The 12,016-nt window shown below is 57.2% G+C and overlaps 1 protein-coding gene across 1 annotated transcript; it reads right to left on the reverse strand.

Moving 5' to 3' along the window:
- Nucleotides 1-876: 876 nt before the first annotated feature.
- On the reverse strand, nucleotides 877-2,127 carry LOC121502670 (uncharacterized). The gene has a single exon (XM_041776371.2). The coding sequence runs from the start codon at nucleotides 2,125-2,127 to the stop codon at nucleotides 877-879; it is 1,251 nt and encodes a 416-aa protein (XP_041632305.2).
- Nucleotides 2,128-12,016: the final 9,889 nt, after the last annotated feature.

A 12,016-nucleotide genomic window follows, 5' to 3' on the forward strand; every position in this document is an offset into this window, starting at 1 on the left:
GGTCGATCATGACTCCGAGGTACTTGATCGCCGGACTGGACTCGAAGTATGTCGAGCCAACCCGGAAGGTGACCTTCTCTACGGTCTTTCTACTGCTTATGAGCACTGCTTCCGTTTTGTGTTCGGCGAGCGAGAGACCATTGTCTTTCAGCCAAGACATCATCATGTCGATTGCAAGACTGCATTTAGCAGAGACATCGGGCAGGTGCTTCTCCACCGTGACTAGCGCTATATCGTCAGCGAACCCTACTACGGCGCAGCCATTTGGTAGTGGAAGTCTCAGGATCCCGTCGTACATGACGTTCCACAGGATTGGCCCAAGAACAGATCCCTGGGGTACACCACCTGTCACGTGATGCATCTGGTTGCCGTCGTCGGATGTGTACAGAAAGACGCGATCTTTGAAGTAGTCCGCTATCAGGAGGGTGAGGTTCCCTGATATGCCGCCGTGTTGGAGTGCCTGCAGGACTAAGCTCCAATTTGCTGAGTTGAAAGCGTTTTTGATATCTAGGGTGCAGACCAGGCAGTATTGCTTGGTGCCTCCCTGCCATCTTTCGCCTTCGATCGCGTTTGCTGCCATTAGCGTTACCTCTCGTATCGCGTCGATCGTGCTCCGCTTCTTCCTGAAACCGTGCTGCTGATTCGATAGGGCTCCACGCTCTTCGATATCTCTCTCTAACTTGTTGCAGATTATGCGCTCAAAGATATTCCCCAGTGTGTTGAGCATGCACAGGGGGCGATATGAGGACGAGTCGTCATTCATTTTGCCTCGTTTAGGGATAAGCACTAGTCTCTGCTGCTTCCATGCTCTTGGAAAAGTGCGCTCCGCAATGCACCTGTTGTATACCTGTGAAAATAGGCTTGGGTATGACTTCATTATGGCATGAAGTGCAGCGTTGGGAATGCCATCGGGTCCCGGGGCTTTGGCTGCCTTGCTGCTGGCCACCGCGCACAGTAATTCCTCCTCGCTGGTGAAGATCGCTTCACTATGTTTGGCAGCACGAGGGGCGGCTGCGACGGGAAGAGCGTGGAGATTATAGCTCCAAGTTGTTCCTGGGAGGTTGGAGTCGGCGGTCTGTAGAGCTTGCCCATGACCAGCTTGTAGGCCGAGCCGAAGGGTTCCTGGTCTGCTGCATCGCACAGCTCTTGGAAGCACCTGCTCTTACTCGTCTTAATAGCGATTTTGAGGGCTTTTTTCTTCTCCTTGTAGCATGTCTCGAACAGCGCTTGCGTGGGACGCCCTCGACTTCGTTGACATCTTCGCCTTGCAGAGAGGCACTCGCTCCTGGCGACGGATATCTCATGATTCCACCAGGGGACTGGTCTCCTTCCATTTCCTCTAGTGGAGCTCGCCATGGCGGCATCACAAGCAGCCTTGATTCTCGCAGCTAATATGTCGGCGCAGGTGTTGGCGTCGCCAGTGATGACGTTGCCATCCATACTGCTTAGGAGTGTATCTGCGTTAAGGGTGTGTACCTTGTACGCAGATTGCCGGAGAGACGGGCCCTGCTGGCTGTGCATCGTCTGGGTGATAATGGCTGCGTGGTCGCTGTATGTGAGCAGATCCGTGACCTTCCAGTGGCTGGTCCGGCAGAGCTCCGGGCTGGCGAAAGTCAGGTCAATGATTGACTCTCTGCCTGCCTTGCTATAGGTACATCTAGCTACATCGTTCAGGAGACAAACGTCTAATGTGGCCAGGGCGTCCAGAAGGATGGTTCCCCGCTGAGTCGTTTTCGAGCTCCCCCAGGCGGTGGACCACGCATTGAAGTCCCCAGCGATTAGTACTGGGGATCTTCCGCGGGCGTCTCGGGCGATCTCCTGCAAGATGTCTCTAAAGGCATCTATATGCAAGCTCGGGGCAAGGTAGCAGCTGTAGATGGTGGTTGCTTGGACCTTAGCCCTTGCATAGCCAGGTCTCGACGCCCTCTGCGACAGGTGTCCGGGGGACTGCCCGCAGCTCCATACGGCTGCACCACCATCCGCACTCTGTTGCCATACTCCCTCTGCCTTTGACTTGTACGGTTCACTCAGTACAGCAATGTCAATTTCCTCCTCGAAAACCGTCTGTGACAGCAGATCTTGGGCAGCTCTGCAGTGGTTTAAGTTAAGCTGTAAAAACTTAACCATTCTGCGTGTTATGGATGGCCTTCAGGTACTAAGGGCAGATCCTGCTCAAAGTAGCGTGCGCAGCTTCACCCGCGGGTTTGCCTCCTCTGGTGCATAGGATACACCTGGGCTTGGCTTGGCACGTGTAGTGCTTGTGGCCTTCTTCCCCGCATCTGAAGCAGGAGTTTTGTGTGGCCTTGGCTACTGAGTCTGAGGCCCTGCATCTCGTCGAGGTATGCCCATAGCCCATGCATTTGAAGCACCTCCTTAGCTCGGTCTTCTGTCTGATGCGACAGACGACCCATCCGATTCGGATTTTGCCCTTATCGAGCAGTTGCCGCGCATGATCAGGCCTGAGGTTGACGGTTGCTGTTTGCGTGCCGCCAAACGCCTTCCGCATCCTAGGTGCAGCGTTGCTTGCGATGTCTGAATCCTCTCCGGCAAACAGAGCCATAGTGACTTCTTCGCCGCTGGTCATCTCGTCCAGGTCGCGAATCTCCACTTGCACAGTTTCCTGCATGACCGCCACCTCTGCTTTATCGGATATGGCCGTCCTGAGTGCTGCCTGCAGCTGCTGTGTGGACGGGTCCTGAGGCTTCTGCATTCTCAATAGGAGTCCGCCATTTGCAGTTCTTCGCAAGCCTTGAACATTATCTTTGAGTCCCTGGAGGGAGGGCTCAGTTTTGACCAGCTTCAACATATCTGCGTACGAGCCTTCGCTGCAGTTTATTAAAATAGCGTCGGCGCGCTGCTTCCTGGGCATGACAGCGTTTGGTGCTCGAGTCCCTTTGGGTTCGCTGCTCTCCGGTCTCGGTTGGGAATTCCTGGGTTTAGGCTTGGCCCTGACCTGTTGCCATGCCGAATTTCCTGGCCCGGTGGGGCAGGCCGCTTTAAGGATCGTGGCTGTCAGCGTGGGAGTGGTCTGCTGGCTTACGCTCGAGGTAGAGCCCTTGGTGTGGCCATCGGCCAGCGCTGCACTGATGTCGACCTGCAGCTTTTTCATCGCCATCATGGAGTCGATTGTCCCCTGGGTGACGTGGCGGACCACCTTTTTGTTGTTTGTCTTGGTATCCGTGAACTTGGCGATCATCTCGTCTAGCATCTTCCCCAGCTTTTCGGCTAGTGCTGGTGCGCTAGTGTCCACTCTCTGCTTCTTGTGCGCTCCTGACTGGTTCCCATCGGGGCTCACAGCATCAAAGCTTCTCTTCGGAGTAGCCGTTTCCTCCTCAGTCTCGCCGAAAACAAACACGGGTCCCTGCACATTTGGCGGTGCCGACACCGGTTGCTTCTCTGGCATGCTCGCGGGAGGCGAGTGTTGCATCTTCTGCTTGTTGCGCTGGAAGTTTCGCAGCAGTTCCTCCTCTGCTCTAGCTACTGCTAATGCCTGGGTCTCGTCGTCCCGGCCTGCAGGCGGTTTCGTTTGGCTCATCGCACCTGCTCCTTAGTGGGGTCCCTCGGTGCACAGGGATTTTCCCCAGTGGATGCCTGATGGGAGTTATACCGCTCCTTCTCGGTCCCCAGAGCCCCTTTTGACTGGCGCCGCCTCAGCGGAGGGGTTGGATAGCGGCTAGTTCCTTGGCCTTCTGCTCGTTGCCCCACTGGAGCCAGCTGCGGAATATTAACTGGGGCCGTATGGGTGGGCCTCGTGAGAGTGAGGAGCTCACTGGACGAGAGAGCGGTCCCCCCCCTTGCCCTCGGGGTCTATGGCGATCGCGAGTACCAAGATTCCCAAGATTCGGATATCCTCCCTGGGCCGGTTCTGGTACGTACCCTTGTCCCGAGGTGTCTCACACTGCACTAATACTGCTTTTCAGCTGCTTCCGAGGTGTTTATACTGGCTCCTAGACGGTTCACTTTCGGAGCTCGGAAAAACGCGTCCAACCACTGTGAGTAGAAAAACACTCTCTCTCGTACAGTTGTGTGTGTGTTTTTTTTTTTTTTTTAAATTTGTTTTTTTAGAGTTAAAAAGGGGGGGGGGGGGGGAACATGTACATAATGGAAAATGGGGTTACAGTAGATGGGGCATAACGCTCGCGCGGTACGGCAGCGAAGCAATGCTTCGCGCGGGCGCCGCTCCCCATTACGTCTGCTCCTGGTTCCTGCGCCTTTCCTCGATCCTGAGCTTGCCCATGATCGTGGCGGCAAAGCTGGAGACTCCCTGCCAGTTTTCCTCGTTCCTCAGCATCTCGGGAACAAGGTTTTCTACCGTGATGCTGGTCCTTAGAAGGGTCTCAACCGTGCGACGCTCGTTCACGAATTTTTCGCACGAGAACAGCACGTGCTCGGCTGTCTCCTCGACATCATGGCCGCAACGACTGCAGCCTCCACTCTCCTCGTGGCCGAACCTGTGCAGGTAACTTCTGAAGCAACCGTGGCCACTGAGGACCTGGGACAGGAAGAAGTTCACCTGCCCGTGCGCCCTCTTGGTCCACGCCTCTAGACACGGTATTAGGCGGTGCGTCCAACGCCCTTTTGGTGAGGCATCCCATCTTGCTTGCCAAGCGGTTAGAGATGCACTCTTTGCAGCTGCTCGTGCCTCCTTCTTCTCCCCGGCCGATAGGACTCGGCCGTGGACCTTCTTATGTATTTCTGCTTGCTCCTTGGCCAGCAGATCTATCGGCGGGGTGCCAGCTATAACCAGCGCCGCCTGGTCCGAGACCGTCCGAAACGCACTGCAGATGCGTAGAGCGGCCAGACGGTGTGAGGCAACCAGACCACGGCTGTACGAAGGAGATGCCATGGCGTGACTCCACACAGGGGCTGCGTACAGCATGGTCGCTCTAGCTGCGCTCGCTAGAAGGAGCTTGCTCGCTTGCCTTGGGCCATGGTGTTTCAGCATAATCCTGGACAGCGCTCTCACTGCCGTGGCAGCCTTAGAGCTTGCGTACGTCAGATGCTCCCTGAAGGAGAGTCTGGTGTCGATCATCACTCCTAGGTATTTGATAGCTCTAGAAGATCTGACCGTTGCATCGCAGACCCGAACGCTTGCCACCTCCACCTTTTTCCTGCTGCTCACCAGGACAGCTTCGGTTTTCTGCGGCGCTAGCTGCAATCCGGCGTTCGACAGCCACTCGTTAATGATGGCGATACTCTGGCTGCTGGTCTCCTCTGCTCTCTTGATCTCCTTTGCGACAGTGACCACCGCTATGTCGTCTGCGAAGCCCACAATCTCCGTTCTCCCTGGTAGTGGGAGCCGGAGAACGCCGTCGTACATTGCATTCCACAAAAGTGGCGCAAGCACGGACCCTTGCGGAACCCCGCACGACAGCTCGACCGCTTGAGTGCCGCTGTCCGAGTCTATCTGCAGCACCCTGTCGTGAAAATAACTTCGCATCAGGTTGAGCAGATAGGTGGGAACCCCGAAGTTGGACAGGGCATCCATTATCCGGCCCCATCTCGCCGTGTTGAAGGCATTGCGTATATCCAGGGTGACAATAAGGCAATATTCCTTAGAGCCCCCTTTCCAGCGCTGTCCGGCGATAGCCTCGGAGGCAATGTCCACCACCTTGGTGATTGCGTCGACGGTCGACATGGCCTTCCTGAACCCGTACTGGGAGTCAGAGAGGCCTCCTGCCTCTACTATGGCCCTCTCCAGTCTCGTACTAATCAGGTATTCCAACACCTTGCCGGCCCCGTCAATCAGACATATGGGTCTGAAGGATGCTGGGTCGTCCAGCGGCTTTCCCGGCTTAGGCAACAGGACCAGCCTTTGCGCTTTCCACCTTGAGGGAAAGAGCCCTTCTCGCATGCACTTATCAAACAGCGCCGCGAATATATCCGGACGGAGACAAATCGCTAGCTTAAGCGCCCTGTTGGGAACGCAGTCCGGGCCTGGCGCCTTCGCCACCTTGATCCTTGCCGCCACTGCCAGCATCTCTTCTTCGGAGACGGGCTCCAGCTCATGCAACGGGTAGGTGCCAGCCCCTGCTGCAAGCTCCGGGTTAGTCATCCTGGGGAACAAGTGCGCGACTATCCTCTCGAGGCTTTCGGCGTCCAGTGGGGCGCGGTTGTTGGCTCTACCGACCTTCTTCACAATAATCTTGTACGCATTTCCCCACGGGTCTCGGTCAGCTGCCTCGCACAGATCAAGGAAGCATTTCTTCTTGCTGCCCTTTATTGCCGCCTTGAGAGCCCTTCTGCACCGGTGGTATGTCTCACGCTTTACCAGGTGTGACTGGGAACCGTACGACCGTTGGTATTGCCGCCTGGCTCTTACGCAGTCCTTCCGTGCCTCTGCTATCTCGTGATTCCACCAGTACACAGAGTCGCGATGCCTAGAGTGGGCGGTCCTGGAAGGAATGCACTCCTCGCAGGCCGTGAGCACCTGTGACATCACCGAGTTAGCCATTGCTTCAGGGTCGCCCGTCGCTTCCACTCTCTGCATCCTAGACGCGAAGGCTTGGGTGTCGAGCGAATCCACCCTGAAGCACTTGCGCTGCTGCGCGGGGGGAGGTGGTGGCCGTGTTGTCCCGGCGTCCAACGTGGTGAAGATCGCTGCATGGTCGCTTGCCGTGTACACCCTACTGAGCATCCACGTGCACTGCCCCGCTCTCGACCGACTGGCGAAGGTGAGATCTACTACAGAACCAGCTCCCACCCGGCTGAAGGTGAGTTCCTGTCCTACGTTGAGTAGGGCCACATCCAGCGTTGAGAGCACTTCTAATAGGGTTCTGCCACGTGCGTTTGTGTTTGGGCTACCCCAGTCGACCGCCCAGGCGTTGAAATCGCCCGCTAGCAGAGTCGGAGAACGGCCTCTAGCATCAGCAGCGAGCCTGTCAAGGATAACAGCGAACTCTGCTAGCGAGAGGCTAGGGGCGAGGTATATGCTGTAGACCCACCAGCCTCCAGCTTTGGCACGCACGAAGCCTTTGTCCGCGAGGACATTCTCCAGCCGCAGGGGCGTGTTTCCGCAAACCCACAGAGCTGCCTTGCCGGATCTATCCACGGCCCAATTGTGATTGCGTCCGCCTCTGTACGGCTCGCTTAGCACAGCAAGCTCGGCTCCGCTTTCGCGGACCGTTTGCGACAGCAGATCTTGCGCCGCCGCACAGTGATTCAGATTAATCTGAATCACTTTCATGCCCTGTGCTTATGGCCTTCTCTGGAGGACGCCGCCAGTGGGCAGGAGCGGCTTCCGGCCTGGTGCCTCGTGTCCTTCCTTTTAAGCTGCTCGCACTTGAAGCAGTTCGCTGGGTTCTGGCACTCTGCTATCTTGTGCCCTTCTTTCCCACACTTAAAGCAGGCCTTGCTCCTATCTACGGGGCTCCGACACCTGCTGGCCGTGTGGCCCGTGTCCAGACACCTAAAGCACTTAAGTTGGGGCTCCAACTCCTTAATCCGGCACCTGGTCCATCCGACCATCACCTTGCCAAGGTTATTGAGGGCGCCTGCAAAACCCGCCGGAACCGTGAAGGTTGCGGACTGACTTCCTGTGGCCAAGGCTCGTAAACCTTTAACGGTCACCGAGTTCGAGGGGAGGTTTGCCTGCTTGACCAGCGCATCCTCTAACTCCTCCTTTGTTGTTAGCTCGTCGAGGTCCCATATCCGGAAGGAGACTTGGGGCGTCAACGTGCGGATCGTGGCTCCAGCTCCGAGGGCTTTGCCAATCAGATCCCTGATGCCACTGGTTTGAGCCTCCGAGTTGCGCTTGATCTCCAGCAACAGCTCGCCTTTGGCTGTTTTCCTGACCCTGGAGACGCTGTCGCTAACTTCTTCCATCTTGGCGTCATTAGCTCGCGTAACCAGACCGAGCACCTCGCTGTAGGACATCTCTGGAGGAGGGCTGATGATCAGCGCATCCTTGCCTCGTCTTCTAGGCCTCTCACGCCGGCCCGCTCCTGTACGAACACGGCGCGGATGTTCGGTGGGCGACTTCCTGTCCCCTCCATCATTGCCCTCGGCCATCCTCCTGGGGTTAGGAGGTTGTGCGCTACGCGCCTTGGGGCGTTTTGGGTCACTTCCCGGGCCTTCCTTGACCGGTTGAACGCGTCTGCTCGGAGAGGTCTGTGCAGCTTTATCAGAGCGCGGAGTACAGACTTGGGCTGTCTGACACCCGCGATCCACTGTATCCTCAATCCGGCTGCGTGGGGTCCTAACTTCCGGGTGGCGCATCAAGGCTTCTTGGAGCTCTTTGAGCCTGGCGAAGGCATTCTTCATGCCTTGGTTGATGCTCCGCACCTTCTGCTCGTTGACCTTCATAAGCAGGTCTTCGAGGATCGTCCCCATCTCCACTAGTTGTGGTTGGGGGGCTCTTAGCCGCTTGGTAGGATGCTCGGGTCCTGTCGGACTCGGGGAGTCCCTGTTGCGTTTCGCTAAAGGGGTGCATGAGATGGCCTTAAACACAGGGCATGAAAGTGATTCAGATTAATCTGAATCACTGCGCGGCAGCGCAAGACCTGTTGTCGCAGACGGTCCGAGAATACGGAACCGATCTCGCAGTGCTAAGCGAGCCGTACAGAGGTGGTCGCAACCACAACTGGGCCGTGGATAGCTCCGGCAAGGCGGCCTTGTGGGTCTGCGGAACCACGTCACTGCGTTTGGAAAACGTCCACGCGGACAATGGCTTCGTGCGTGCCAAAGTTGGAGGCTGGTGGGTCTACAGCACATACCTCGCCCCTAGCCTCACGCTAGCTGAGTTCGCTGTCATCCTGGACAGGCTCGCCGCTGACGCAAGAGGCCGCTCTCCGACTCTGCTTGCGGGAGATTTCAACGCCTGGGCGGTCGACTGGGGAAGCGCTACCACAAACGCCCGTGGCAGAACACTCCTCGAAGTGCTCTCAACGCTAGATGTGGCCTTACTCAACGTAGGACAGGAGCACACTTTTAGCAGGGCGGGAGCAGGATCGGTGGTGGACCTCACCTTCGCCAGTCGCTCGAGAGCTGGACAGTGCAGGTGGATACTTAGCGGGGTGTACACGGCAAGTGACCACGCGGCAATTTTCACCACGCTGGATGTTCGCAGTACGCTTCCTCCACCTCCCCCCGCGCAGCAGCGCAAAAGCTTCAAGGCCGACTTGCTCGACACCCAAGCCTTTGCACTAAGGATGCAGAGAGTGGAAGCGTCAGGCGACACCGATGACATGGCCAATTCGGTGATGAGTCAGGTGCTATCAGCCTGTGAGGAGTGCATTCCATCCAGGTCCGCCCACTTTAGGCACCGCGACTCCGTGTACTGGTGGAACCAGGAGATAGCAGAGGCACGAAAGGACTGCGTGAGAGTCAGGCGACTTTACCAACGGTCGCGCGGATCCCCAGACACACCTGGTAAAGCGCGAGGCATACCATCGGTGCAGACGAGCTCTCAAGGCGGCAATAAAGGGCAGCAAGAGAAAATGCTCTCTGGAGCTGTGCAAGGCAGCGGACCGAGACCCGTGGGGGAACGCTTACAAGTTAATTGTAAAGAAAGTCGGCAGAACGACCAACTTCGCCCCACTGGACGCGGAAAGCCTCGGGAAGATAGTTGCGCATCTATTCCCCAGGATGTCTAACCCTGAGCTTGCCACGGGGGCTGGCAACTACCCGATGCATGAGCTCGAGCCCGTCTCCGAAGAGGAGATGTTGGCGATGGCGGGTAGGATCAAGGTGACGAAGGCGCCAGGCCCGGATTGCATTCCCAACAGGGCGCTCAAGCTAGCCATTTGCCTTCGCCCGGACATATTCGCGGTGCTGTTCGGGAAATGCATGCGGGAGGGGCTCTTCCCCTCAAGATGGAAAGCGCAGAGACTGGTTCTGCTGCCCAAGCCGGGAAAGCCGTTAGGTGATCCAGCATCCTTCAGACCCATTTGCCTGATAGACGGGGCCGGCAAGGTGCTGGAACACCTAATCAGCACGAGACTGGAGAGGGCAATCGTAGCGGCAGGAGGTCTCTCTGACTCCCAGTACGGGTTCAGAAAGGCCAAGTCTACCGTCGACGCCATCTCCAAGGTGGTGGACATTGCCTCCGCGGCGATCGCCGGACAGCGATGGAAAGGGGGCTCTAAGGAGTATTGCCTTATTGTCACCCTGGACATACGCAATGCATTCAACACGGCGAGATGGGGCCGGATAATGGATGCCTTGTCCAACTTCGGAGTTCCCACCTATCTGCTTAACCTGATGCGGAATTACTTTCACGACAGGGTGCTGCAGATAGACTCGGACAGCGGTACTCAAGCGGTCGAGCTGTCGTGCGGTGTTCCACAAGGGTCCGTGCTTGCGCCACTTTTGTGGAATGCAATGTACGACGGTGTCCTCCGGCTTCCACTACCAGGGAGAACGGAGATTGTGGGCTTCGCAGACGACATAGCGGTGGTCACCGTCGCTAAGGAGATCGCAGGAGCAGAGGAGATCAGCAGCCGGAGCATAGCCATAATCAACGAGTGGCTGTCGAACGCCGGACTGCAGCTAGCGCCGCAGAAAACCGAAGCCGTCCTGGTGAGCAGCAGGAAGAAGGTGGAGGTGGCTAGCGTGCGGGTCTGCTGATGGCCGCACACCGTCTGGCCGCTCTTCGCATTTGCAGTGCGTTCCGGACGGTCTCCGATCAGGCGGCGCTAGTCATAGCGGGCACCCCGCCGATAGATCTGCTTGCCAAGGAACAGGCCGACGTCTTCAAAAAGGTCCACGGGCAAGCCCTGTCGCCCCGCGAGAAGAAGGAGGCAAAAGCAGAGGCGAAAATGGCAACGCTAACCGCGTGGCAATCACGTTGGGATGCCTCCACAAAAGGCCGGTGGACGCACCGTCTAATCCCGTGCCTGGAGACGTGGACCATGAGAAAACACGGACAGGTAAATTTCTTCCTGACCCAGGTACTTAGTGGCCACGGGTGCTTTAAGGGCTACCTACATAGGTTCGGCCACGAGGAGAGTGGAGGCTGCAGTCGATGCGGCCAGGACGTGGAGGAGACAGCTGAGCACGCGCTGTTCTCGTGTGCTAAATTCGAGAGCGAGCGGCGCTCGGTGGAGTCCCTTCTACATACCAGCATTAGTGTGGAAAACCTCGTTGCAGTGATGTTGAGGAGCGAAGAAAACTGGCAAGGAGTCTCCAGCTTTGCCGCCGCGATCATGGGTAAGCTCAGGATCGAGGAGAGGCGCAGGAATCAGGAGGAGTCTTAGTCTGGGAGCGGCGCCCGCGCGAAGCAATGCTTCGCGGCCGTACCGCGCGAGTGAACTGCCCCCTTCTAATGTTAACTCACACCCTTCCCTTATGTACATGCCCCCCCCCCCCCCCCCCCCCCTAATGCTAAATAAACGAATTTAAAAAAAAAAAAAAAAAGGCTAGTTCCACTGCCGGCCACTATGGCGCAGACGCAGATCACGCAGCCGCCCAGTATGGGCAGACGCTGCGTGGAATAAGCCGTTGGGTGTGGCGAACACTTCCACCATATCGGGACGACACGGAGCCTCCCTCGCTGGTCGAATATTTCCCTCCGACTTCGTTTGTTGGGGGTTATACCGCCCCGCCTCGGTCGCCAGAGCCCCATTTTGGGTGTGCCGCCAGGGCGGTGGGGATGGCAGTCGGTCTGATCCATGACCTTTTCCACCAATTGGCCGCTCGTGTGAACCTCGAATTCGATGGAACGTGGCCCAATTCCGTCTCCTTGCCAAGGACTTCGAGCAGCAGCCCTGGAATGTATGCTACGGATTTCCGCAGCGATCGTTTGCTGAAGCTTGTAGCATTCTGCTTCTGACACCTGTCATTGGTTTTACTCCGTAGGGGGCGCTAATGTGCGCATGTAGAGTGCATCGGCGCTGCAGCGCTGCCACTCCGCTGCAGTGCGCCCGTTACTCTACACTGTTCACCAGCTGATCGAGCAATCAGCTGACGTGACCGGCACAAAATTGTGGGGGCATCCACATTTGACCCAAAGAGAGAGTGCAGCGGCGGAAGAGAAGGAAGAGAAAGTTCCAGGGAAGAAAGATCCCTCTTACCCCTA

Source organism: Drosophila kikkawai, unplaced genomic scaffold, assembly GCF_030179895.1.
Source record: "Drosophila kikkawai strain 14028-0561.14 unplaced genomic scaffold, DkikHiC1v2 scaffold_128, whole genome shotgun sequence".
In the NCBI taxonomy this organism is placed as follows: domain Eukaryota; kingdom Metazoa; phylum Arthropoda; class Insecta; order Diptera; family Drosophilidae; genus Drosophila; species Drosophila kikkawai.

Bases quoted from the DNA above. Each gene is read 5' to 3' on its own strand.
- LOC121502670 (XM_041776371.2), bottom strand. From the start codon at position 2,127: ATGGTTAAGTTTTTACAGCTTAACTTAAACCACTGCAGAGCTGCCCAA.